The sequence below is a fragment of the Triticum aestivum genome, chromosome 5A, assembly GCF_018294505.1.
Source record: "Triticum aestivum cultivar Chinese Spring chromosome 5A, IWGSC CS RefSeq v2.1, whole genome shotgun sequence".
Taxonomy (NCBI): domain Eukaryota; kingdom Viridiplantae; phylum Streptophyta; class Magnoliopsida; order Poales; family Poaceae; genus Triticum; species Triticum aestivum.
The window spans coordinates 586,558,883-586,584,201 of NC_057806.1; the positions used below are offsets into that span (position 1 = coordinate 586,558,883).

Below are 25,319 nucleotides of genomic sequence, written 5' to 3' on the forward strand. Positions count from 1 at the left end.
ATATTGAGCATAGGCCTCAGGTACAGAAGCCAATGCCAAGGTTGCCCAGGTTTCCAGGTCCTGCAACAGCACCTGGATCCTTCAATGTCAACGGCTTCAAAGCAGACAACACCTTCTTCAATAGCTCCAAGAACCCCTACTCAAGGGAACGAATATCTTCTGATCGGTTCTGGAGCTATCCGCAGCGAAGCTATTACTCCTGCATTCTGTACAATCAAGGTCGCATCTTCCCACATATGCGTCTTGACACCGAAGCAATAGCTGGTCTGCCCTGTTTGGAAGAAGCTCTGGATTGCTTCAAAGAGGTTGGATTGTTGCCTTTCGTCACCGACCAAGAGCACTGGAACGAAGAGTTGCTGCTCCAATTTTATGCCACACTTCACATACGTGGTTACAACAGAGATCCGAAGACTTGGGTCCTTGAGTGGATGACAGGAAATGTTCATCACGAAGCCAAAGCCTTTGATATCATTGAGCTCACTGGTCTGCCCACTCCTGGAGATCTCTATGAACCTGGCTGTCAGCTTCACAGTGAAGCTATGGAGAGCATCTTTCAGAAGCCTGAACCGAACATGAGTCAGATGCTCAGTATGATGAAGCCTTTGCCACAAGATGCTGCATATCCTAAGGAGTTCTTTGTTGAAGACCTTGAGTATCTGCCAAGGACTATCTATCACATTATAAGGCGAACTCTCTGGCCCATCAAAGGACATTCTCCACATGCAAAGCTGGAAGGTGCAATGAAGACTTTGGTCTTCTATATTCTTCATGGCAAATGCTTCAATGCACAAGACTTCTTCATCCGCCAACTTGCTGCATCAGGATCTGATCTTTTTGGCTTGAAGTTCTACGCTCCATGGATAATGCGGCTGATTAAACTCCACTCAGCTATCTCATATCAGCCATCTGCTCGCAATCATCGGATCTTTCTGCCTGATGTGGATATGTCCGTTGAAGCCATTTATCCAGAGCCTGCCAAGGAACCTCTTAGTCTTCAGAATGCGGAGCATCAAAGTTTCACTCAGAACATTGAAGGAGTTGAAGCAGTCACTCGTGTTTATCCTCTGGCTGGTACTACACGTGCACCTCATCGTGCCCTTACTGAAGCCACTGAAAGCACTATTGCCCAACGACCCAAGAAGCGATCTCGTGTTCTCAATGACCGAGAGCTTCTGGTTGCTCTTCATCAGAAACAGGATAGGCATCATGACTGGCTGAAGCGCCAAATGCAAAGCCTCTTGGTGGATGTCAACCGCATTCGCAATCTTGCCACCAAGAATGCCTTTGTTGCCCATGAAACCTGTCGGCGTACATGGAAAGGGCTGACGCTTATGTGTTCTGAGGATGATCTTCAAGAGGATGGCTTCTCTGAACGTTTCAAGTTTGACTCCACACCTCCCCGAAGGACTGTGCTGCGACGAACTCCATCTCTTGAAGACTCTGAGTTCTCTTCCTCTGCGGCAACTGTGAATGCCAGAGTGATCGAGGACGAAGATGATGCCACTTCACCGCCCCCTACTTCTGCACGCCTCGACACTGCCCCAAGTTCTTCTGCACCGCCGAACACCACCGACGACCCTGCTGCTTCACCTACTCTTCATGGGAACGAGTAGATGCTCTATGTCTTCAAACCTTTTTGGTCCTCACTGACAAAAGGGGGAGAAGCATATGAGTTTGATAGTCTTCAAGCGGGTCCATATGGGCGGTTACTTTATGTTTTGCCTAGTGTTTACAACTCTCGTTTTGATACATTTGGTTCTTTGAGTTGTAACACTTAAACTCGATGGTCGTCTGCTACTTATTTGCTATTTTGTGATGCGATGATAAATCCCGCATGTGCGACGATAAATTCCGCACTTAGATCATTTTGCAGACGTCCATTTTTCATTATGCATGTCATTATCTTCACATACCTTTCATGCATGATGAATTGTCATCATAAGTTGAAGAGGATCTCCACAAGTACAACCTGCCATGTGCATTTGCATTCCAAAAGCAAATTACTTATATGCACATCTTCAGGGGGAGCCCTTGCAACTTATGAAGACAATTCCTTATCCTTTACAATTTCACATATTATATTCCCCGTTGAAAACTTCAACTAGTTTGTCATCAATCACCAAAAAGGGGGAGATTGTAAGTGCATCTAGTGCCACCCCTAGTTGGTTTTGGAGTATTGACGACAAACCTAGTTGAGGGACTAATGTGTTTGTGAGAATTGCAGGATAACACAGGTAGAAGTCCCTCATTGATTCGGTTTTCCTACCAGAGATGACCCCTAAAAATGTATGAAGACATTGAAGTCAAAGGTGGTAAGTGAAGACATTCACCTTGAAGACTATGACAAGAGAAGACATCGCATGAAGACTATGGAGCGCGAAGACTTAGATCTTTCGTAGTTCTTTTTCTTCTTTGTTGAGTCATAGGAACCACCGTACTGTTAAGTGGGGTCCAAGAAAACCAGTCAGAATGACTGAAGTGATGCTTAACCAAAATCCTATGTCTTCGAGTGAAGACTATGAGAGCGAATCTTGTTCAGAGTTGGACAAGTCAGCTTTGCTTGTAGCCCAAGTAAAGTTGCCGTGTGTGTTTGAAATCTGACCGTTGGAACACGTGTCAGTTCCTTAGTGACCCAGGGTCATTTCGGACAAATCAGGTCGGGTTGCCTAGTGGCTATAAATAGCCCACCCCCTACAACCATAAACGGTTGGCTGCTCAGAGTTAAAGTACGGCTTTTGTCGTTTGAGAGCAACCCACCTCGAAGCCTTTGAGAGAGAATTCCTTGAGAGGATAAAGCCCTAACCAACCAGAGCCAAAGAGTGTTAGGCATCACTTAAGTCTTCTTGTCTATGTGATCTGAAGACTTATTACACTTGAGGACTGTGAATCCTCCAGCCGGTTAGGCGTCGTGTTCTGAGCATCCAAGAGTCATTGTGGATCGCCGGTGAATGAAGTCTGTGAAGGTTTGGAAGTCTACCTTGAAGACTTACCAGAGTAATTGGGCGAGGACTGGGTGTCCTTAGCTCAAGGGGAATAAGGTGAAGACGAGGTCTTCTAAGTTGAATCTCAGCCTCCCTAACCAGACGTATAGTTGTCACAGCAACTGGAACTGGTCCAATAAATCATTGTCTTCAACGAGTCACTGGTTTCATCCTTCTCTTCCCTTTACTTACTGTTGGTTCTTGTGAAGTCATTGTACGATAGCATCACCATTCGACTTCACTAAATGATTATGTGTACTGAGTGGCTTCTCAACATCTTCCTACCTGATCCTTACTGCCTAGCTGCTATTTGTTATTGTGCTTTCACTTTATTGAATACATGACTATGGTTTGCCTAGTGTAGTCTACCTTCCGCTGCATGATAATAGGTTTATTTCTATCGTTTGTCTTCGAAACTTACATGTCTTGAAGACTTCCATAAAAATCGCCTATTCACCCCCCCCTCTAGTCGATCACTAGCACTTTCAACTAGGAGCCCTTCCAAGTAGTAGGAGTAGGAGGGAAGGAAAGGGAAGGGAAAAGGAGAAGGAAGGAAGGGGGCGCCCCCCTCCCTAGTCCAATTCGGACCAGCCCATGGGGAAGGGTGCGGCCACCCTTTGAGGCCTTTCTCTCCTTTCCCGTATGGCCCATTAAGGCCCAATACGAATTCCCGTAACTCCTCGGTACTCCTGAAAATACCTGAATCACTCGGAACCTTTCCGATGTCCGAATATAGTCGTCCAATATATCGATCTTTACGTCTCAACCATTTCGAGACTCCTCGTCATGTCCCCTATCTCATCCGGGACTCCGAACTCCTTCGGTACATCAAAACACATAAACTCATAATATAATCGTCATCGAACTTTAAGCGTGCGGACCCTACGGGTTCGAGAACTATGTAGACATGACCGAGACACGTCTCCGGTCAATAACCAATAGCAGAACCTAGATGCTCATATTGGCTCCTACATATTTACGAAGATCTTTATCGATCAAACCGCATAACAACATACGTTGTTCCCTTTGTCATCGGTATGTTACTTGCCCGAGATTCGATCGTCGGTATCTCAATACCTAGTTCAATCTCGTTACCGACAAGTCTCTTTACTCGTTCCGTAATACATCATCCCGCAACAAACTCATTAGTTTCAATGCTTGCAAGGCTTAAGTGATGTGTATTACCGAGAGGGCTCAGAGATACCTCTTCGACAATCGGAGTGACAAAAATCCTAATCTCGAAATACGCCAACCCAACAAGTACCTTTGGAGACACCTGTAGAGCACCTTTATAATCATCCAGTTACATTGTGACGTTTGGTAGCACACAAAGTGTTCCTCCGGTAAACGGGAGTTGCATAATCTCATAGTCATAGGAACATGTATAAGTCATGAAGAAAGCAATAGCAACATACTAAATGATCTAGTGCTAAGCTAACGGAATGGGTCATGTCAATCATATCATTCTCCTAATGATGTGACCCCGTTAATCAAATGACAACTCATGTATATGGTTAGGAAACATAACCATCTTTGATCAACGAGCTAGTCAAGTAGAGGCATACTAGTGACAATCTGTTTGTCTATGTATTCACACATGTATTATGTTTCCGGTTAATACAATTCTAGCATGAATAATAAACATTTATCATGATATAAGGAAATAAATAATAACTTTATTATTGCCTCTAGGGTATATTTCATTCACGTGTTGCAATGGTCTTTTTTGTTTGCAAGGTTGTGTGTCAGCGAAGTCCTTGCGTGCAACTATACCATAAAATGGTCATGATACAACATGGGGTACTATCTTTTTGATGGTATCTAACCTTCGTGTGTGACCTTCGTCAATATCATCTATGAGCTAAGGGGTAACAAAATATGACTCTACCCAAAACACAAGGAGTTCGGAAGGATGTGGAAGGGGCATTTAGAGTGCTCCAAGCCCGTTCTGTAGTTGTTCACAGACCTGCTAAACTATGAGATGCAGAGACATCATGGGAGGAGATGACATCTTGTGTGGTCATGTGCAACATGATTGTGGAAGATGAGGGCGAGGGAGTTCGCCAAGGTCTGGAATTTCAAGATATGGGTGAATGCAAACCTTTCTTGTTGAGCAAAATCCGGCCACGTTTCACGATTCTCTCCAAGTGCGTCATCAGTTTCTTAGTCGAGGAAATCATGGCAGTTTCATAATGATCCGATCAAGCATTTGTGGGCATTTCATATGGATAAATAAACACATGTATCTGAATAAGTTAAATTCAAATCCGAACTATTTTATTTCAAAAAATTATGTTTGAATTGTAATTTTTATATTTGAATTATTGTTGCACTGAAATATCCATCTTTCTATTATCAATGAATTGTGATATTTATTTTTACTATTTTTAAATACTCTAGGCATAGGAAAAATAATTGAGTGGCCCAATATTAGATGAGTAGGGTTGGGTGGCCGATGTCTCGCCAGCTGTCCGTGGACACATTTAATGTTGTGTGGTTGGTGATCCGCATTGGAGTTGCCCTTATCTTACTTTGCAACATATAAATTTGTCGAGGTGAAGGGAGAAAACCAAAGAAAATGTTTGCCTTTCTTAATTAAGAGACGATATTGTAGCACGATATCTCTCACCACATATTTTGATATATCTAGTTACTAGAAATAGAACTAAGAGACAACCCTTTGTATATATATTTCTATTGTTATCTCTAAATTACATGTTACAGTTCAAATAAGATTGCCTGTCAACCACATTATGTGACTTCAAGGCATTTTTATTTCTCAAAGGGGCTTATTTTAAGAGAACATATTAGGATGTGTTATAAGATGGTCTTATCTTGCATCACCCACGTATCTAAAGAAGTTTAGGCCTCCTCTTGTTTAGAGGAATCTTATAGGAATTTCATAGGATGTGATTTCTATAGGAAATATTTCTTTAGAGCCCTTTGGTTGTAGGAATGGAATCCTATTTCTATGAAGGAATTCTTCCTATCATAGGAAAATAAATATTAGCCTAGACTCAATGGAAAAAATCCTATGATTTGAATCGAAGGACATTTCCTTTCCTATTCCCACTCATAGAATATAATATACGTGTCATCTCATTTCCTATGACTTTTCTATTCCTACGATTTTCCTTATGGTGCGATTGTTTGCTATTGTTATCTCTAGTAGTTCTTTTGGAATTAATGAGCTCAAAGAGCCCAAATTTCACTGCTTAGGGAAATTGATAACACACAAGCATATCGTCTGTACACCCCGCAAAAAAACATGCACAAAATAGGAATTCCAAGACATAGTTCGAGTTGAAAAACTATTACAACTCCAAGCCATACATCTAAAACAGGGAAATCACATAAACGAAAGTATGCACGACAAGTGCTTAGATCATCAAAGACTCAATGGGCCATCCCAAAGCTTTTTGGTCTTTCATCTTTGAACCCTGTGACACATGGTGCCCAGCCAAAACTCTTGTGGGATAGTTTAGTTGCCACCAAAAGTAACCTACTCTATGCGAACCAACCTGTGGTTGGATGGTTAGAGAGACTGTGGTATCCCCAGCCCATCAGGGTTTAAGTCCTGATGCTCGCACTTATTCCTGGATTTATTTCAGGATTTTCGGCGATGCGCATTCAGTAGGAGGAGGAGATGTTCCCGTCGACGACGAGGTGACTACGGTGACTTCGTAAATTTCAAGATGATATGCCGGCTCAGTCTTTCGAAGGTACTCATAGGGGTAGGGTGTGCGTGTGTGCGTTCATAGGGATGAGTGTATGCGTGTTTATATGAGCGTTTGCGTCTGTATAGTGTTAAAGAAAATAACCTACTCTATTCGTGCCATATATAAAACCCTGATAATTAATGATTGCATGATCCTATATTTGCGGGGTGGAGGTAACCTCTTTTCTCTTCATATACCTGTCTCTCTTGCAACTCAACAATTATATTTGGTGGCACTCCTGCTCTTAGAGCAACTCTAGCAGACCCCGCATCCCGCCGGCCCGCAAAACGCGTTTGCAGTTTGCGCAAAACCGCTTTTGCGGGTCGGCTTGGACGGCCACAGATGCAGACTCCTCAAATGGACCCGTAAAAAAGCATATTACGGAAATATGCTTTTTATGGGTCGGCTTTGCGGGGTCTGCTCTTTACGCCGCTGCATCCCACATCTCATCGGCCCGCGAATATCAAATCCAACATAATACAACAATCAAAAGCAAAACTGAATTATTCAAATCAAACATAATACAATAATCATCCACATTACAAATAATTGTTCAAATCACCATAGCAAACTTAAATAATGCAATACAAAACTTGTCATGAATACAAATACAAATGAATACAAAAATGAGTCACTGTCCAGCCCTTGCCAATGGTGCTGAATGAGATCCTCCTGAAGTTGAAAGTGGGTGTTTGCATTTTCAACCTCCTTGTATGTTTGACGAAAAGCTCTAATACGGTTAGGGTCTCTAGCTGGTTTGACACGACTACCCACGTTGTCATAGAAGAATTCCAAGTTCATTTCTCTCTCATCTTCAAAAATCATATTGTGCAGGATAACACAACATGTCATAATATTTTTCAAGGTTTTCTTATCCCAAAAACGAGCAGGACCACGGACAATGGCAAACCTAGATTGCAAAACATCGAATGCTTTTTCAATGTCTTTTCGGGCTGCCTCTTGCACCCTTGCAAATTCACATTGTTTTTAGTTTTGGGTTCTTTGATGCTTTTGACAAATGTGCACCAAGAAGGATATATACCATCTGCAAGATAGTACCCCTTTGTGTATTCATGCCCATTGATAGCGTAGTTGCAAGCAGGAGTATCACCACTAGCAATTATAGCAAACAAATGAGACAGTTGCAACACATTGATATCATTGAGAGTGCCGGGCATACCAAAAAAGCAATGCCAAATCCATAAATGCTCGGATGCTACGGCCTCTATCACAATTGTTGCATCACGAGACTTGCCACAATATATTCCTTGTCATGCCTTGAGGCAAATTTTCCAAGTCCAATGCATACAATCAATGCTACCTAGCATGCCAGGCCAACCTCTCCTCTCATTAGTTGTCATCAATTTCTTTGTGTCATCTTCGTTGGGTGCCCGAAGATACTCAGGACCAAAGACACGGATGATCACCTTTGCAAATATACGCACAGACTCAATTGTATCTTCACCAATGCTAAGGTACTCATCGGCATAGTCAGCCGGAACACCATATGCAATCACCCGCATTGTCGCGGAGATTTTTTGATATGGACTAAATCCCTTTAAGTCCACAACATTTCTTCTTTGAGTAAAATACCGGCAATTTGCCTCGCAAGCTTGAACAATTTTGACAAAGAGGGATCGGCGCATTCGGTACCTTCTCCGGAAGAGGTGCAGTGGATATGTAGGATTCTCCGCGAAGTAGTCTTGCATCAACATCTCGTTCCCAAGATGACGATTCCGGGGAATGCAAAGACACCCGACGGTCGATCCTCGCCTCCTCTTCCGGTTCTCGTCTTCGTGCTCCTTCACAGCAAGTGCCATGACCAATGTTTGCTGCCGAAAGTTCGCAAGCATGGTCTCAAGATCCGAGTCGTCCGAATCAGACGAATCAGAGAGCAAGAACTTCTCGCACGGGCTCAACTCCATGTACATGTGCACCGGCGCATCAAGTTTACTATACCGCTCGCAAAAATCACAACAAAACGCACTAACCGGTGGCGGACGCGGTGGGTGATCCCGGGCGTCGACGAGGAGGCGGGCCCGACGGTGGTCGATCCCCGGCGGCGGCAGCGACGAGGGCGGCTCTTCTCGCCGGATCCGGAGGGGGGGGGGTCGGTGCAGCGTCTCAGCGTGGGAGGGTGTGGGGCGGCCCCGCGGACCGATTCCGCCCGTAGATTTGGCCGGAAGCCAGCGGCGGGCGGGCGGAAGCAAGGGCGATCGGCGGCGGAAGGAGGGGGAAATCGCGCGAGCTAAAATGTCCCTCCCGCCAACTGCTTCTCTGTGATGTAGGGCACCGCAACCGCGAGAGGGAAACCCGCGTATTCCCGGGTTGGGGTCGGGATTTTGCCGCGCCCCTCAAAATACTTTGCGAGCCGGGGCAGGATGCGGGGTCTGATCGGGCAGGTTTTTCCGCCCCTACCCCCATTTTGACGGTTATTTTGCGGGTCGGGGACGGATGCGGGGTCTGCTAGAGTTGCTCTTTTATGCATGTTTTCTAGTACTATGCATAGACTCAGATCCTTGGAAGGGAAAACAATTTTCAAGATGCCATGATTTTGATATTTTTAAAAAAATACTATCAAGTAAGGCTTCTAAAATTTGATTACAAACATGTCCAAGATGCCATGTTTCCAGGAATTGGTGGGACTAGTAACCTAGCCACAAACATAACAGCAATGCTACATCTACGTAATTAACGTAATAGGCCAGGTGGCATCTTTTTGTTGGGCGAAATTAGAGGAGGGAGGCCCACCCAGTTGAAATAGGGGGGGGGGGGGGAGATTAGTTAGGAAGTTTACGTAAGGTGGGAACTTAACTAGGTGTAGCATTTTTGCAAACATAAATCCCTAAAACATACTAGCAAAGGCTCATTCACACCATTTAGTTGTCACCCGGTCCTTTTCGTGTTCTTCAATGCTCATGAAACTAGGATGGCTGGGTGGGCGCGCGCACATGAGACGGGGTGAGGGGGCAGATCTTTCAATATCCACCGAGATTCTATTAATTTCGTTTTGTATCACTGAAGTTTTATTCACACAAAAAGATACTCCCTCTGATCCAAAACAAGCGTCGTGGTTTTAATACACTTTTGAACTAGAACGACGACACTTAATTTTGTATTGGAGGAAGTATATACTAAAGTTTATAGTTGACACTTGCGTTCACAGAAAAAATGTTTGGCTTGGTGCAGAAAATTGACTACCAACATAACTGGCCAACCATTCGAGACTAGTCCCTCGGTTCCAAAATCATTTTTTGGGGCAAATTTTGGAGCTGCCAAATGTTAGAGCAATTCTAATGGGTGACCCATTTCGTCTGCCCGCGTCCGTTTGGGTCGGCGCGGACAAAAGTGGCGGTCCAACGCGCCGATCCAAACTCAAATCGTATCCGCCCGGCGTCCGCGCCGACCCATTTCCGGCCCAAAATTGCGTCTGGAAAGTGTCGGCGTGGACGCGAAGCGGACGCGCCGCGCGTCTCCTCGCCGTCCGCCGCGTCCCCACCTGGCGGCTGTCCAATCGCTATGGTCAACATAATTTATGACGACCGCCCACCTTGGGTCCACGCGTCAGCGACGGCGGTCGTCCTTTTTTAAGCCGGGTGTGCGGCGGGGCCGTCCTCATCCACTACCACTCGCCCGCCGTCCCCATCTGGCCACCCCTGCCCCCACGCCGACGACAACTCTAGCCACCGCCAGCATGGTATTCTTCTCCGGCGTCGATAGCAGCCGCAAGGGCAAAGCCCCTGCCCGCCATTCCCCCTCCCTCCCCGCCCTCCCCGCGCCGGCGCGCGCTCCCCAGCAGAGGCAGCGCATCAGCGTGCCGGTGCACCAGGTCAAGTGGCACTGGCAACATCGCGTGCCTCTACCGTACCCGAACGTGACGCTGCCGCACGACTGGCATTTGGATCCGGTGAGGATCCCAGTGCCGGCGGCGCCGCGGACGGCCAGGCCCATGCGAAGGAGGTGCGGCACCGGCGGGCGTTGCTGAGCGAGGAGCAACGCGCCGACCCGCGCTTCGCTGTCGACTCGCTCAACTGGGCTCGATGGTTTGCCATCGAGCACGAGGAGGCGAGGCGAGGCGGCGTCCGCGACGTCGACCACGGCCTGCCGCCGCCCGCGCTCGTCGTCTGCGACGAGGATCAGGAGGCCGAGGCCGCCTACCAGGCGGCCATCAAGGAGAGCCAGGAGGAGGAGCGGTGGAGGGAGGCGGACGAGGCGGCTTTCGAGGCTGCCATGGCGGAGGCCATGGCCCTCTCCGCGGCGGGCGACTGCCTCGTGCCGCCGGTGGCCCCGTCGTCCCCGCCCAAAGCCGAGCCGGAGGAGCCGGCCTACATCGAGCGCTACTCCTGGATCGGAGTAGTCCGCGAGTGGGTCAGCGCTCCGCCGATCTGGCTCGAGGCGACGGAGAAGCAGGAGGCGGCCTACCTCGACCACTGGCGCCGCGTTCGGCTTGCCGAGGACCGCCGGAAGGGCTAGCGCCTGCAGATGCTCGAGCGCGAGGCCGAAGAGAAGGCGCGCCAGGCCCAGGCAGCGGCGGGAAAGCCCGACATCAGCGCCGTCTGAAACACGGCGTTCCCCTGAGCCGGCCCTGCGCCGACGTTGATCGACCTCACCGGTCCCGACGCAGACGCCGCCGCCGACGAGGACGCCTAGGGCAGCGCGTCGTCTAGTTTTTTAGTATTTTAATTAATGTAATGTGGACTTTCGCCGGCCTTCGTCGCCGGCTTTTACGTTTAATTAAATGCATGTATTTATTTTCAAAATGCTTGCAATACTTTTTTTTGGCGCGCCGATGAAATGGGTCGGGCCAGCGTTGGGTGCTCTCGCCGATCCAAACACAGCGCCGGACGTTTGTGTCCGCCGGGCCGACCCAAACGGACAAAAAGCGGATAAAAACGCCGTCCGTTTGGGTCGGCCCGTTGATGTTGCTCTTGGCACGTACGGTGAAAAGCAAACCTGACCAGCTAACCACCGGCTTGTGTTTGTTCTGAGCTTGCTTGCAGGTGAGCACTACTCACCGTGGCGGATAGGCAAAAGATAAGAGGATGAAGCCCATCATCTCTGCCTGTCTTGCCAAATGGGGGATCATCGTCAGCAAACCAGATAGGCATGTTTTGTTTTCGCTTTTTCATTACGGGTGAGCACCCGCTGCGGCCGATAGCAACGGGGGGTCAGCACGAAAGCCATCTGCCAGAAGGAAAGGAAAGAATTGATGAGTCGTGATCGCAGAGAAAGGAAAGAATTTAAAGCCGGGGCCACCCGGCAGCGAGAGGGGGCAGAGGGAGCGCACGCACGCACGCACGCAAGCCGCACATGGTCGACGACTCGACGGAACGGAAGGTTCTGTAACCATTCCGTTGCGGGGGGCAGAGAGAGAGGGAGAGATTGACGGATCGTGACGACCGGCCCCGACCGAGCTGTCCGTGGGCCACCACCAGCATCGCGACGCTTGACCGAATCAAATCGAAACCAGCGGCCCCGCGCGCCCGTCCTCTCTACGGTGGGCCGAGGGGACTGGACGAGACTGGACCAGCCGATGCCGCGTCATTTTTGGGTCGCTAATCACTTTGTTTAGGGAAGGCTAATCGCCTTTTAAGGAACGCTAATACTAGACTACTAGTCGTAGAGCACAGGTCAGGGGAGGTGGCGCCGCCGCGAAGCAAACTCAGCACGCCAGCATGTCGCCTCCCGAATTGACCCTCCTGCCCCTCGCTCCTCCGCCCAGCCCCCCACACAGCCCGCGCTCCCAGGCGAGGGTGAAACGGGTATTCCGCTCGGGGGCCCAGTAGGCGGCCTCTTTTCTCGGCGACCAACGCACGCACGCGAGCTGCTCGAGAGAAAAGAAAAGTACTCCAGCCAGCCAGCCAGCCAGCAGAGGCAGCGGCGAGAGCGAGAGCGAGCACAGCCGCGGAGACAGACAGACGCACGCACGCACGCCACGCCATTACAAATCGCCCCCAGCGAGCCAAGCACCAAACCCTACCCAACCAGGCAACCACCGCCCGCCAGCCCTCCCGCGGACGGATCCTCCTGCCCGCCCTCACCTCTCGTCTGCCTTTTTTTTCTCTCCCGCCGCCGCGCCATGGAGGTGAGCCACCGATTGCTGTCGTTGTTTTTTTTCTTTTGTGCGGCGGCGTTGTGTTTTTGGAGCGCGTCGGTCGCTGACGGGCCGTGCCTTGTGGGTTGCAGGAGGGGAGGAGGGGGACGAGGACGGTGCGGGTGCGGAACATCTCAGATCTGGCCGGGGAGCGCGAGGTGCGCGAGTTCTTCTCCTTCTCCGGCGAAATCGACCACGTCGACATCACCCCGTGAGCGCCCGCTCCCTTCCTTCCTTCCCTGTTCCAATTCCCCTCCCCACGTGTGTCCCGTCTGTCTAACCGCATTGCTATTCTGGGCTTGCTGCTGCTGCAGTGACGGGGCGGCGGCGGGGAGGACGGCCTACGTCACCTTCAAGGACGCCAAGGCCCTGGAGATCGCGCTGCTGCTCTCGGTATGTACGGCCTTGCCCAATCATCCAATGGTTACTTCCATCTGTATCTGCGCAGTGGATGTGTTTATGCAGTCTGGTTGCGGTGGTGTTTTCAGTTGGTATGACGAATGGTTTTCTGCGCTGTCATTGTCATTGTTTAACTGTAAATAGTGGAGTAGGTATACGCAGCTGTTATGGCCTATGCATTGCACCTAACTTTTTTCATGCATATCAATATTGAATTGTATTTGGCTGGAAAGGAAATTAGGAAGACGCTTTTATTTGTTATCTCCATGATAAATTGCACTTGGGGACAGCTGACATGGATGTAGAAATTAGGAGGAATAGAAATCTTTCATTCTAATCGTTTTCCCTTCTTGTGGCGTTCTGTTTGCACAGTGAGCTTTTTTCATAATAGATGAACACGACCAAACTTAGGAAGGAATTGGAAATCACATTTGAACTTGATTGCTTTTATAAATCATTTGGTAAGATATGTTGTATTGTCATGCCCATCAACTGGCAATATGATGGAAGGACAGTTGACACCGCTACTTGTTTGTAAAATCTGTAGAGATCATTGACCATGTTTGAGTAAAGAAAAAGGAAATTAGTATTTTAATCATGGCTGCTTTGATTGGCACTGCAGTGTGCTGCATAATATACTACGAGATTGCCGTTGGAATTCTTTGACTTTGTGATCTTTTTTGTCCTTTGAAGTAACTAGCATGCCAGTCATTTCTTTATGTGCACATGTCCTTGCTCCAATCAAGGGGGCTTCCAGGTTGACAGGTCTACAGTGAATTTGTACTTGTATATTAGCTCTGTGTCTATTTCACTGTTTTACACCTCACCACGTTCCTTAGATCTGCATAACTGCAAAACAAACAGATGTTGATAAGCTTCCCCATGCATGATAGCGTGAAACACTATAAACATTATATTCTATTTCTTTTTCAGGGAGCAACAATTGTGGATCGAGTTGTGAACATAACCTCTGCTGAAGATTACATCTACATCCCTGTTAATGAACAGGTGCACTATTCAACTAATTAATGTTACATAAATGGCAGTACTCTATTCGTCCTTTTTCTCATAGAGAGGTCCATTTTGAAATCATGCAGCAACTTATGGTGAATGAGGTGACAAGTACAGCTCCTACTGCAGATTTGGAACAACCTACTGAGGTGCCTTTGAATTCCAGTACATTTATGTTTCTTTCCTTTCTCTTTGTAATATCATGACCACCCCATCAATCACGGGCCACTGTGTGGAAATCTGCCCCAAATAAAAATGAGAAAATGAGAACTTTGGTTTATCTGCTTATATGTTACTGTAGTGAATCATCCTTGTTACTGATTACTCAAGTATGACCCTACCATGTAGGCCAACGCAAGCCCCACTAGCGTTTATGCCAGCAAGGCTCATGATGTCATGACAACTGTGATCGCAAGGGGTTCAGCAATTCGACAAGATGCTGTGAACAAAGCTAAATCATTTGACGAGAGGCATCAGTTGAGGGCTAATGCGTCAGCTAGGATCAGTTCCTTCGATAGGCGTGTTGGCCTTTCAGAGAAGTTAAATACTGGGATATCGGCCGTAAATGAAAAGGTGAAAACTGTGGACCAAAGGTTACATGTTTCTGACAAAACAATGGCCGCTTTGCTGGCTGCAGAGCGCAAGCTAAACAATACAGGGTCTGCTGTGAAAACCAACAGGTCTCTTCTTTTACATACCTTTGCTATTGTACAGTTAATCAATTTGATGTGTGTTTTTATATCAGCTGATGATTTACCTATGTCCTATATGGCTGATCCTTCGCCCTCATTTCCCCTACTTGTAGGTATGTGTCTGCTGGAACAAGCTGGCTAAATGGTGCGTTCAGCAAGGTTGCCAAGGCTGGTCATGTTGCTGGCTCAAGAACAAGAGAAAAGTTCCAGATAGCTGTGTCAAATATATCAGCCAAAGTAAGTCAATAATGAATTTTACGGGAAATTTATGACCAGAAATATAAGCAGTGCTATTAAAGACATGTAGCAATTCTAAGGAGCTGCAGTCTGCACTTTTTCTTGTTGTCTAAATTGTGATGAAGCAGAACTTTATTTGCATTATTATGGTTATATAATAGGCATCCCCAATAGCATACCATCGAAACATCATCCTGCTGCTGCCAGTGCACAGATGATTCTCAAATTTGGGAGCTAACCGATCATAGTTCTAGACATGAAGCATTACATGCAATTTGTTTCCATTAGGTGCTACTCTTTTCTCCTGAACATTACCAAGTCAGCATCTTGGTCTTACCTGCAGATAGTAGACCCAGTCCTGATCCGTGATTAGAAAAGAACAACCGTTTAGATAAACTCTCAACCAAGAGACAACACCGAGCAAGAGATACAGTCAAGTACTGGAACATTTTTTCTGTTCAGTTATAGGGTATTATGACTTTATCTATCACTCTTGGGCATCTATGTTACGAGATATTTGCAGAATGTGATGCTGTGATAACAGTAATGCTTTTACTGCTTTGTTAGCTTTTGGCAACATAAGTGGCATTATCGAAGGTACATTTTTGTGCGCATAACTCTAGGAACAAATGCGCTTTGAAAAGCCATTTTTAAGCCAATCAATATGCGCTTCTTTTTTTTTCTCTACTAGGGTATATTTTTGTCAAACAGTGGATTATTTGCAAGCTTATTTGTGTCACAACATGTTCTATTTTGATGGGTTGTGTCACAACATTGTTTGTTGCTTCTCATGCTCTAATTCCATGTTTTCCTCTTTTGCTGTAATAGGGGCCTGCTGTCGTTGCTTGAGCTTTGTTCTGGGACTGGGAGCTCTTCTTCCTGGGGAAAATCTGTTGGAAATCTTGAGCAAGCACCTTCCATTGGTTGTGTCATCAAGCTGTGGCTTGTAACTGTGTATTTCTCTATTGATTTTTTCTTCTTCTTCGAGGAGAATTTTTTCAGGGAGTCTTGTCAGATTTGGTACATAGGGGATCTAAATTTTCTTTAGAATTTTAGAACCACTATTCTTTTTAGTGCTTGTGTTCAATTGATTATAGGTGGTAGTGACACTTTGCACCATGTTCCTGGCTCGGTGTGGTTTCATGATTGCCATTGATGTCAAATGTGTCGTGCCTCTACTTTCTGCAGAAATTGTTACTCAAATTGAGTAATTTGGAACGTATGAAACTGCAATGCTTCTTTGTGTACACATTCGTTTGACTCCAGAATTTATATGTTTTTTTTTGTTGAATCCTGGAATGTGAGGCTACCACATGAGATCATCAACCAAGGGTGAACCGAAATTACTGAATAGAATAAATCAATAAACGGTATGCTGTCTATTCGATAAGTTTGAAGACGGTTTATCCTGTGCAGTTAGTATGTGTTTAAGGTTCAGTGCAACTAAGCTGATTTGCTTCATTGGCAAAGCTATAGATTCCAAATACTCCGTCCATCCTGGATTACTTGTCGCAGAAATGGATAGAAATAGATGTATCTAGAACTAAAAATAAATCTAGGTACATTTATTAATAAATCTAGGTACATTTATTTTTGTGACAAGCAACTCCGGATGGAGGGAGTAGTTGTTGGTTTCAGCTTCTGATTTTTCCTTCCAAGGCTGAAACAAACAAGGCCTAAGCAAGGTGCATATAATCTGTCAGATTTAAGATATATTTCTATCAGTATTAATTAGATTATATTGCTTTTTGAACAACACTGAACGTTGTATCTTTTTATGTTCCAATAATGCGTCACATTCAGGTTGTTATACTTTTATCAGTGATAATGAGACCAGATTCCTTTTGATCGCTGGCAGTACTATGAACTTATTAGTAGGAGTGCTTGACTGTTCATTCATAATACGATCCCTCCAATAAGTGTACTTGAAATCCTATGCACGTATTCCGTTCTGTTGTTCCAGCGTTGTCAACCTGCGGCGGCGTTGTGCTGAATTAACAATGGTTGCAATGGATTGTCATTTGCATTTTTCAGTGGTTGGGGGCAGGTATTTGTATGGTATAAGAAAATGTGAAGAAAAAAAAAAGGAAAACTGCGTCGATCTTGGCTTACTTAAACTCGCGTGCTGAGTGAAGCCACATCGAGCCTGTACCCGCTAGGAACGAAAATGGCCCTGACCATTGCCGGCACCGGCTTCAGCACCTGCACTAGCAAGAAGCTGCGCGTTCTGCTCATCCCTTTCTTCGCGACCAGCCACATCGAGCCCTTCACCGACCTTGCCATCCGCCTGGCCGCGGCCGCGGCCGTGGAGGCGACCGTTGCGGTCACGCCGGCGAACGTCTCCATCGTCCGCTCCGTGCTGGAGCGTCACTACGGCAAACATCACACTGCGCCTGTTAAGATAACGACGTACCCGTTCCCGGCCGTGGACGGCCTCCCGGGGGGCGTCGAGAACCTCGGCAAGGCCGCGCCGGCCGACTCGTGGCGCATCGACGCCACCGCCGTCAGCGACGCCCTGATGCGCCCCGCGCAGGAGGCGCTCGTCAGGGAGCAGTCCCCGGACGCGCTCGTCACCGACCTGCACTTCGTCTGGAACGTCCGCGTCGCCGAGGAGCTCGGCGTGCCGTGCGTCCGGTTCAGCGTCATCGGCGCCTTCTCGTCGCTCGCCATGCGCCACCTCGAGCTCCTCGCCCCGGACGTCGCCGGCGGCGACCCCGACCCCGACGTTGTCGCCGTGGTCCCTCGGTTTCCGGGCCCTCCGGTACGGATGCCGAGGGCCGAGCTGCCGGAGTTCCTGAGGAGGAAAGCGGAGGTGGGTTGCTCCACGAGAAACCCCTTCTACGCGGCGCAAGCTGACTGCTTCGGCCTCGCCGTCAACACATTCTCAGACCTGGAGCAGCACTACTGCGAGATGCAGATGCGCCAAGGCTACGTGAAGCGCGCCTACTTCCTAGGGCCTGTCTCGCCGCGGCCATCGCCGGCTGCATCGACTGGCTTGACTCGAAACCAGACCGCTCGGTGGTGTACGTGTGCTTCGGCAGTCTCGCCCCCGTCTCGGACGCCCAGCTGCGCGAGCTGGCTCTCGGGCTGGAGGCCTCGGGAAGGCCGTTCCTGTGGGTGGTGAGGGCGGAGGAGTGGGCTCCGCCGGAGGGACGGGAGGAGCGTGTCAGAGACAGGGGGCTGATGGTCACCACCTGGGCCCCGCAGACGGCCATACTGGGGCACCAGGCGGTGGGCGCGTTCGTGACCCACTGCGGGTGGAACTCGGTGCTGGAGACGGTGGCCGCCGGTGTGCCGGTGCTGACATGGCCGCTGGTGTTCGAGCAGTTCATCACCGAGAGGCTGGTCACGGAGGTCCTCGGGATCGGGGAGCGGCTGTGGCCTCACGGCGCCGGCGTACGGAGCACGAGCAGTGCAGAACACGAGCTAGTCCCCGCCGAAGCTGTGGCGCGGGTAGTGATGGCGTTCATGCCCCCTGGAGGACCAGGGGACGCGGCGAGGGGCAGGGTGAGGGACCTTGCCGCAAAGGCTCACGCAGCCATGGTGGAAGGAGGCTCATCGCACCGTGATCTGCGGCGTCTGGTCGATGATCTCGTGGAAGCAAGAAGTGCTGCTGGAGGGATCAAGTCAGTTCTGGCACCCATTGGAAGTCCCTTCCATGGTTAATGTCTATCCATCTACACCTCAATGATGTCATGGACTGCTTGTGGCACCATCTGTTTATTCGACATTTTTTTTCTTTCAAATTTGTATAGTGTCCAGGGCACATCTAGATGTGCTCTAGTTATTGCATATCTAAGTGAGTGAATCAAGTATAAAAAGAAAAAAAAATATTCGCACGAATCTTAATGCAAGATCAATAACATAGAACTTAGATGTGCAATATTTATGGCACATTTAGATGTGCTTTAGCAAAACTGTTTGTATATTCGACATTTGCCCTTGTAATTTCCCGGCCTCTCATTTCTTCACCCTAGTTGTATGACAAGTTCATTCAATTTCCCGGCTGTTCAAATTCACACTTGAATTTTTTTCTGTGCACAAACAGTAAAACCAACCTTACACAAACGACTTTTCTGAAATCAAGAGCACATCATCACCATGAATTTCGGAACACTGTTTGACTACAAATCGATCATGGACTGAAAACCACAGGCATCCCATGTTTGACAGACATGCATGTTCACGACATAAAATTGTCTACGTGTTAAAACACACACATAAAATTGTCTATTACTCCCTCTTTTTCGGTTTATAAGGTTTATTTCAATTTTTTTGTTTTTTTAATTTAGAGGGCTCATCTCCATCTCATTTTTAGTTTCCAATGTGCATTAAATCTTTGCATGCAAGAATTAAAGAGGAATACACCAATATATGTAATGTTCCTACTCATCTAGTGGCCAAGCATGCATGCACTGCAATTAATTCAAATTAATGCATGAGTTTAATTGAGGTAGTTTTGTATAGTACGAGATACATTCATCCACTCACAAAATGCTTTGGTTGATGAGATTTGAGATTTGAGCCAACCGGAAAAGGAGGGAGTACTACTATTAACAGGGGAGTACTAAGGAGTATTATTTGCTAGCGTGTAAATAAAGACAGAGAGACGGCGTGACCTAGATTGCATCCGAACAATAAATCTCACTGCGCCTCGCGCCGCCATTTGTGCTCGCCTCTCCCGAACGCGGCAGATCAGATCTCCCGCTGTCCACCTGCATGTCTGATGTAATCCATGTGCTCGCGCTCGCCGCTCCCTCGCCCTCTCCAGGGGCATCAGAGTAGAGTAGACCCTTGGATCCGCCGGTAAATCCACAGATTCAGGTATTGCTCGCCGAAGCCCCCCTCCGGCGCGCTCTGTAAAATTTGTTCGTTTCACGTCTCTAGAGAGCCAGGCCAGGAGGCTTAGACGGAGAGGATCAGATTATTCTGTTTGGAGTTAGTAATTTGGAGAGGATGAATCCCCGCCGCTTTGTGAATCTGGTAGTGCATGACCGCAGCCGTTCCATGTACTCGCTGCACCGGCTGGACGCCAATACGCCATGAAGCACCTCTTCTACCCGTCAGCAGAAGCGCTCAAAGCAGCTGCACAGGATGCAAGGACGACGACGAAGAAGAAACCATCAACGCTAGAGCGCCTTTCGGTTCTGCCGAAGCCGGAGATCAATTTTCATCCCAAGTCCAGTGTAACAGGTAGTAGTACGATCAGGGATTCCTTCTCTCTGCTCGGAAGAGACGGCATCGTCTTCACCGACTCCTCCGGTACGACGGCACTGTACAGCACCGTCGATGGCACCGTCGCGACCATCCCTCGCACCGCCCGTTCAATCACGGGCCCTTACTGCATGAACCTCCCCATGACCCCGGCCGACCGGACTGAAGAAGAGCGAAGATCTCTCTATGTCATGGACCTGTCAGAGCACGTCAGGGTAGACGATCTCTTCCAAGTCCTCGCCTGCCACCAGGATGATGGGTGGCATTGGCGTGCTCTGCCGGCGCCGCCGTTCGTCTCTCGCTACCCTTACGACTTCGGACGAACGACTTGCTACACAGCGGTCGACAGCTCCACCATCTGCATGTCGTCCACGCAAGGGGGCTTCGGCACGTACGCCTTCGACACGGCGAGGCACGTGCAGGCACGTGTGGAGGCAGGTCGGCAAATGGGCGCTGCCCTGGTGTGGCAAAGCTGAGTACGTCCCTGAGCTCAAACTCTGGCTGGCTTTCTCGCTCCCAGTCGGCAGCCCCCCGTGGGCTCCTTGATCTCGGTGTGCAGCCCCCCCTTTCCCAGGTTATGCGCCTTGGACCTCTCCGCCATGGACGGCGCGGAGCAGCCACCGGCGCCGCAAGGTGCTTGGGATTTTCTTGACCTGCCCGAGGATAACAACAGGAGGATGATGAGCGAGCTCCATCTGGTTAACTTGGGCTCTGGCATGTTCTGCATCGCCACGCTACTTACGAACTTGTTGCGCGTACCTGCACCGTACATGCCACTGACAGACGATGAGGACGACTCTCCATGCATTTCAGATGAGGACACCATGATAGATCTCCTTTGCGACGAGATTGTTATCTTAACTGGAGTGAAGGTGGAGAGATGCTACGACGGCGGCGAGGCTCCTCTTCAGATGATCAAGCACAAGTCCAGACGTTACGACTTAAAAAGCATACCATGAAGTCCGTGCTATAAGCCCCTTTTTTCTTTTGGATCAAATGGATGCTGTTAAGTTATTTTCATATCCAGATCCCTCTGGTTTATCAACGATCTGGATATCTTCGAAGTGGGGGTGACGCAAAGCTGTATCGATAGAGTTCAGACTATGTTCCTGGCGATTCTGGCATCTACTATATACTTCGATTGTAAGTACTCCCTCCGTCCATTTTTGTAAGTCGTTTCAGACAGCTCAAAATAGACTGTTTTGCATATTGTCTGAAATGTCTTCAAGGTCTTAGAAAAGTAAACAGAGAGAGTATATTATTAGCACGTTTTGCAAGAGTTGTTCTCCGGTAACCTCTCTAATGGTCCAGATCTATCCGAAAATTCTACATCTACGAAAGGAAGCTACGAAAATTGACCTACGTGACTACGTGTCCAACTCTATGCAACTCTTCTTAACTATTGTTCGTAGGTGCAGCAAAGCTCAAATCTATCAATACTGCGGTAAACCTTCTACAGTATTGGACCTGGTTTATAGCATTCAAAGGGCTAAGTTGAAAATTGAAAAATAAAACCTCGAAGGCGAAAGGACAATGTAGTTTTCCAGGTTTCATATCTGATTTAAGTTAATATTGTAAAGTTATCTGAGTTTAAAGATAATATGTTCCGTGTTGCCTCGGAGTTCATCATGAAAATGGGAAATCATCTACTCCTAAGGGAAATTCTAATACGCTTCATCAAACGAACGGCATCAAATGTTCACGGACACGCCTAAACGTGTCTATGGACTGTGGTAGGGGAGCTGGCCATCCAATCCAGTGCACCAAATAAAGAAAACGGACACCGAGGCCCCGTTTGGTAGCAAAGTGTTTTTAAAGTATTCTAAAAATACTATAGTTTTTCAGATTACTACAGTTTTATTCACAACAGGCTGTTTGGCTCTGTCTAAAAACTGTGGCTTTAATACTAGAGTATTTGCCAAACCACAGTATTTTCTCTGCATAATAAAAAGAACCCCGGATTTAAAAAAAAACCCGAACACGGTGAGAAAACAGGCATGTTTGCATCCTTGTTCCCAAGTGGCACAACTCGATCTCCTCAATTCAGCTTCGCTGCATGGTGCACTGTCGGCGCCGCCGTGGACTTTCCCGTGGTGACCCTCGACGGCGACACTGACTATGGCCGAGTGTTCCAGCCCACGTGCAGCCGGCAGCTTCGCTCCTAGTAGTTCAGCTGTCTCCACTTTTGGTGAGCTGGCTTTGTGCATGGCCGTTCAAGTTCATGTATGCGGCTGTTTGTTGGTTGTCCAAGTGTGCAACGACTAGGGAGCTTGGTACGTGCATGCGTGTTTGCAACTGTGAATAGTTGCTAACTTTTAAGCAATAGTCAAACATGTTTGCAGTATTCTCAATACTCTAGAAAACTTCTGTATGTCAAAACTGTGGTATCTTGTTGTTGTAAATCAGAGAAATATTCAACAAATCTGGATTAGAAGATGGTAGAAGAAAGAACTAGAATGGGGAAAAATCTGGAGCGCCTTATCCAGCCTCCTCTTTCTATGTATTCTATATAGATATGGTCTTTTACATCTTAGCCCCCCAACTGTACATATTCATACATTTACACAACTCAACACTTGTGCCTATAGGATAAAATACTGTAGTTTTCAAATACTTTGGGTTTTCCAATACTTTGCTATCAAACGGGCCTGAATTTCATTAATATTCGGATTTCTTTTACACAACAAAAGGAATCTGACCCTAGTCCACTCTTCGCGGAACGTGGGCACGTGTCCCACGTCCTACTCTTCGTCAGAGTACATCATCTGGCCGTCAACGTTGTTGGTGGAGAGCCCAAATCCAAGCCGCATGCCTCCTATTCGTGGACTCCGGCATGTTGCTAACGTCCCAACCCAGGCACCTTCCTCCCTTATCGCGTGCTCGACCGACGCTGTCGGGAAGCAAGCTACCGTGCTTCATGCCCCGTGCCCAGCTCCTCCGTGTCTCTCTCCCCTTTGCCTCCCAAACCATAGCCACCACCAGAGCTCCATGGACAGAGCGTGGATCTACACGACTGAGAGGTAGGCGGTGCAAGAGCAAAGTTTGTTCGTACCACAACGTCAGTGGTGACGTGTGGTACGTCCATTTTGCATCATGCTTTTATATCGATATTTTTGCATTATGGGCTGTTATTACACATTATGTCACAATACTTATACCTATTCTCTCTTATTTTACAAGGTTTACATAAAGAGGGAGAATGCCGGCAGCTGGGATTCTGGGCTGGAAAAGGAGCAAATATTAGAGACCTATTCTGCACAACTCCAAAAGTTCTGAAACTTCACGGAAGATGTTTTCCAAATATATAAAAAATACTGAGAGCAAGAACTTCACCAGGGGGCCACACCGTGCGCACGAGGGTGGGGGCGCGCCCCCTACCTCGTGGGCCCCCTGGTGGCCCTCCGGTGGCCATCTTCTGCTATATGGAGTCTTTCGATGGAAAAAAATCATAAGCCATCTTCTCGGACGAAACTCCGCCGCCACGAGGCGGAACCTTGGCGGAACCAATCTAGGGCTCTGGCGGAGCTGTTCTGCCGGGGAAACTTCCCTCCCGGAGGGGGAAATCATCGCCATCATCATCATCACCAACGCTCCTCTCATCGGGAGAGGGCAATCTCCATCAGCATCTTCATCAGCACCATCTTATCTCAAAACCCTAGTTCATCTCTTGTATCCAATTCTTGTCTCCAATGTTGGGGAACGTTGCAGAAAACAAAAAATTTCCTACGGTTTCACCAAGATCCATCTATGAGTTCATCTGGCAACGAGTGATCGGATTGCATCTACATACCTTTGTAGATCACGCGCGGAAGCGTTCAAAGAACGGGGATGAGGAAGTCGTACTCGACGTGATCCAAATCACCGGAGATCCTAGCGCCGAACGGACGGCACCTCCGTGTTCAACACACGTACGGTCAGCGTGACGTCTCCTCCTTCTTGATCCAGCAAGGGGGGAGGAGAGGTTGATGAAGATCCAGCAGCACGACAGCGTGGTGGTGGATGCAGCGCGTCACCGCAGCAGGGCTTCGCCGTTATACTGCAAGAGGGAGAGGTGCAGCAGGGGAGAGGGAGGCGCCAAGACTCAAGGGTGCGGCTGCCCCCTCCCTCCCCCCTTTATATAGGCCCCCTAGGGGGGTGCGCCGGCCCTAGGAGATGGGATCTCCTAGGGGGGCGGCGGCCAAGGGGTGGAGTGCCCCCCAAGCCAGGTGGGGCGCCCCCCCACCCTAGGGTTCCCAACCCTAGGCGCATGGGGTGGGCCAAGGGGGGCGCACCAGCCCACTATGGGCTGGTTCCCCTTCCCACTTTGGCCCATGGGGCCCTCCGGGATGGGTGGCCCCACCCGGTGGACCCCCGGGACCCTTCCGGTGGTCCCGGTACAATACCGGTGACCCCCGAAACTCTCCCGATGGCCGAAACTGCACTTCCTATATATAATTCTTCACCTTCGGACCATTCCGGAACTCCTCGTGACGTCCAGGATCTCATCCGGGACTTCGAACAACTTTCGGGTTACTGCACATTCATATCTCTACAACCCTAGCGTCACCGAACCTTTAGTGTGTAGACCCTACGGGTTCGGGAGACATGTAGACATGACCGAGACGGCTCTCCGGTCAATAACCAACAGCGGGATCTGGATACCTATGTTGGCTCCCACATGCTCCTCGATGATCTCATCGGATGAACCACGATGTCGAGGATTCAAGCAACCCCGTATACAATTCCCTTTATCAATCGGTACGTTACTTGCCCGAGATTCGATCGTCGGTATCCCAATACCTCGTTCAATCTCGTTACCGGCAAGTCACTTTACTCGTACCGTAATGCATGATCCCGTGACCAGACACTTGGTCACTTTGATCTCATTATGATGATACATTACCGGGTGGGCCCAGAGATACCTCTCCGTCATACGGAGTGACAAATCCCAGTCTTGATCCGTGTCAACCCAACAGACACTTTCGGAGATACC

At 48.3% G+C, this 25,319-nt stretch overlaps 1 protein-coding gene and 1 pseudogene across 1 annotated transcript; both read left to right on the plus strand.

Annotated features, from left to right (window-relative positions):
* Window positions 1–12,517: 12,517 nt before the first annotated feature.
* On the plus strand, window positions 12,518–16,382 carry LOC123105024 (binding partner of ACD11 1). The gene is made up of 8 exons (XM_044526983.1): window positions 12,518–12,785; window positions 12,887–13,005; window positions 13,109–13,187; window positions 14,127–14,201; window positions 14,291–14,353; window positions 14,553–14,884; window positions 15,010–15,133; window positions 15,962–16,382. Exons 1-8 carry the CDS (start codon window positions 12,780–12,782, stop codon window positions 15,980–15,982), a joined length of 819 nt encoding a protein of 272 aa, XP_044382918.1. The 5' UTR covers window positions 12,518–12,779; the 3' UTR covers window positions 15,983–16,382.
* A 918-nt stretch (window positions 16,383–17,300) lies between these two features.
* Window positions 17,301–18,966, plus strand: LOC123101597 (scopoletin glucosyltransferase-like; annotated as a pseudogene).
* Window positions 18,967–25,319: the final 6,353 nt, after the last annotated feature.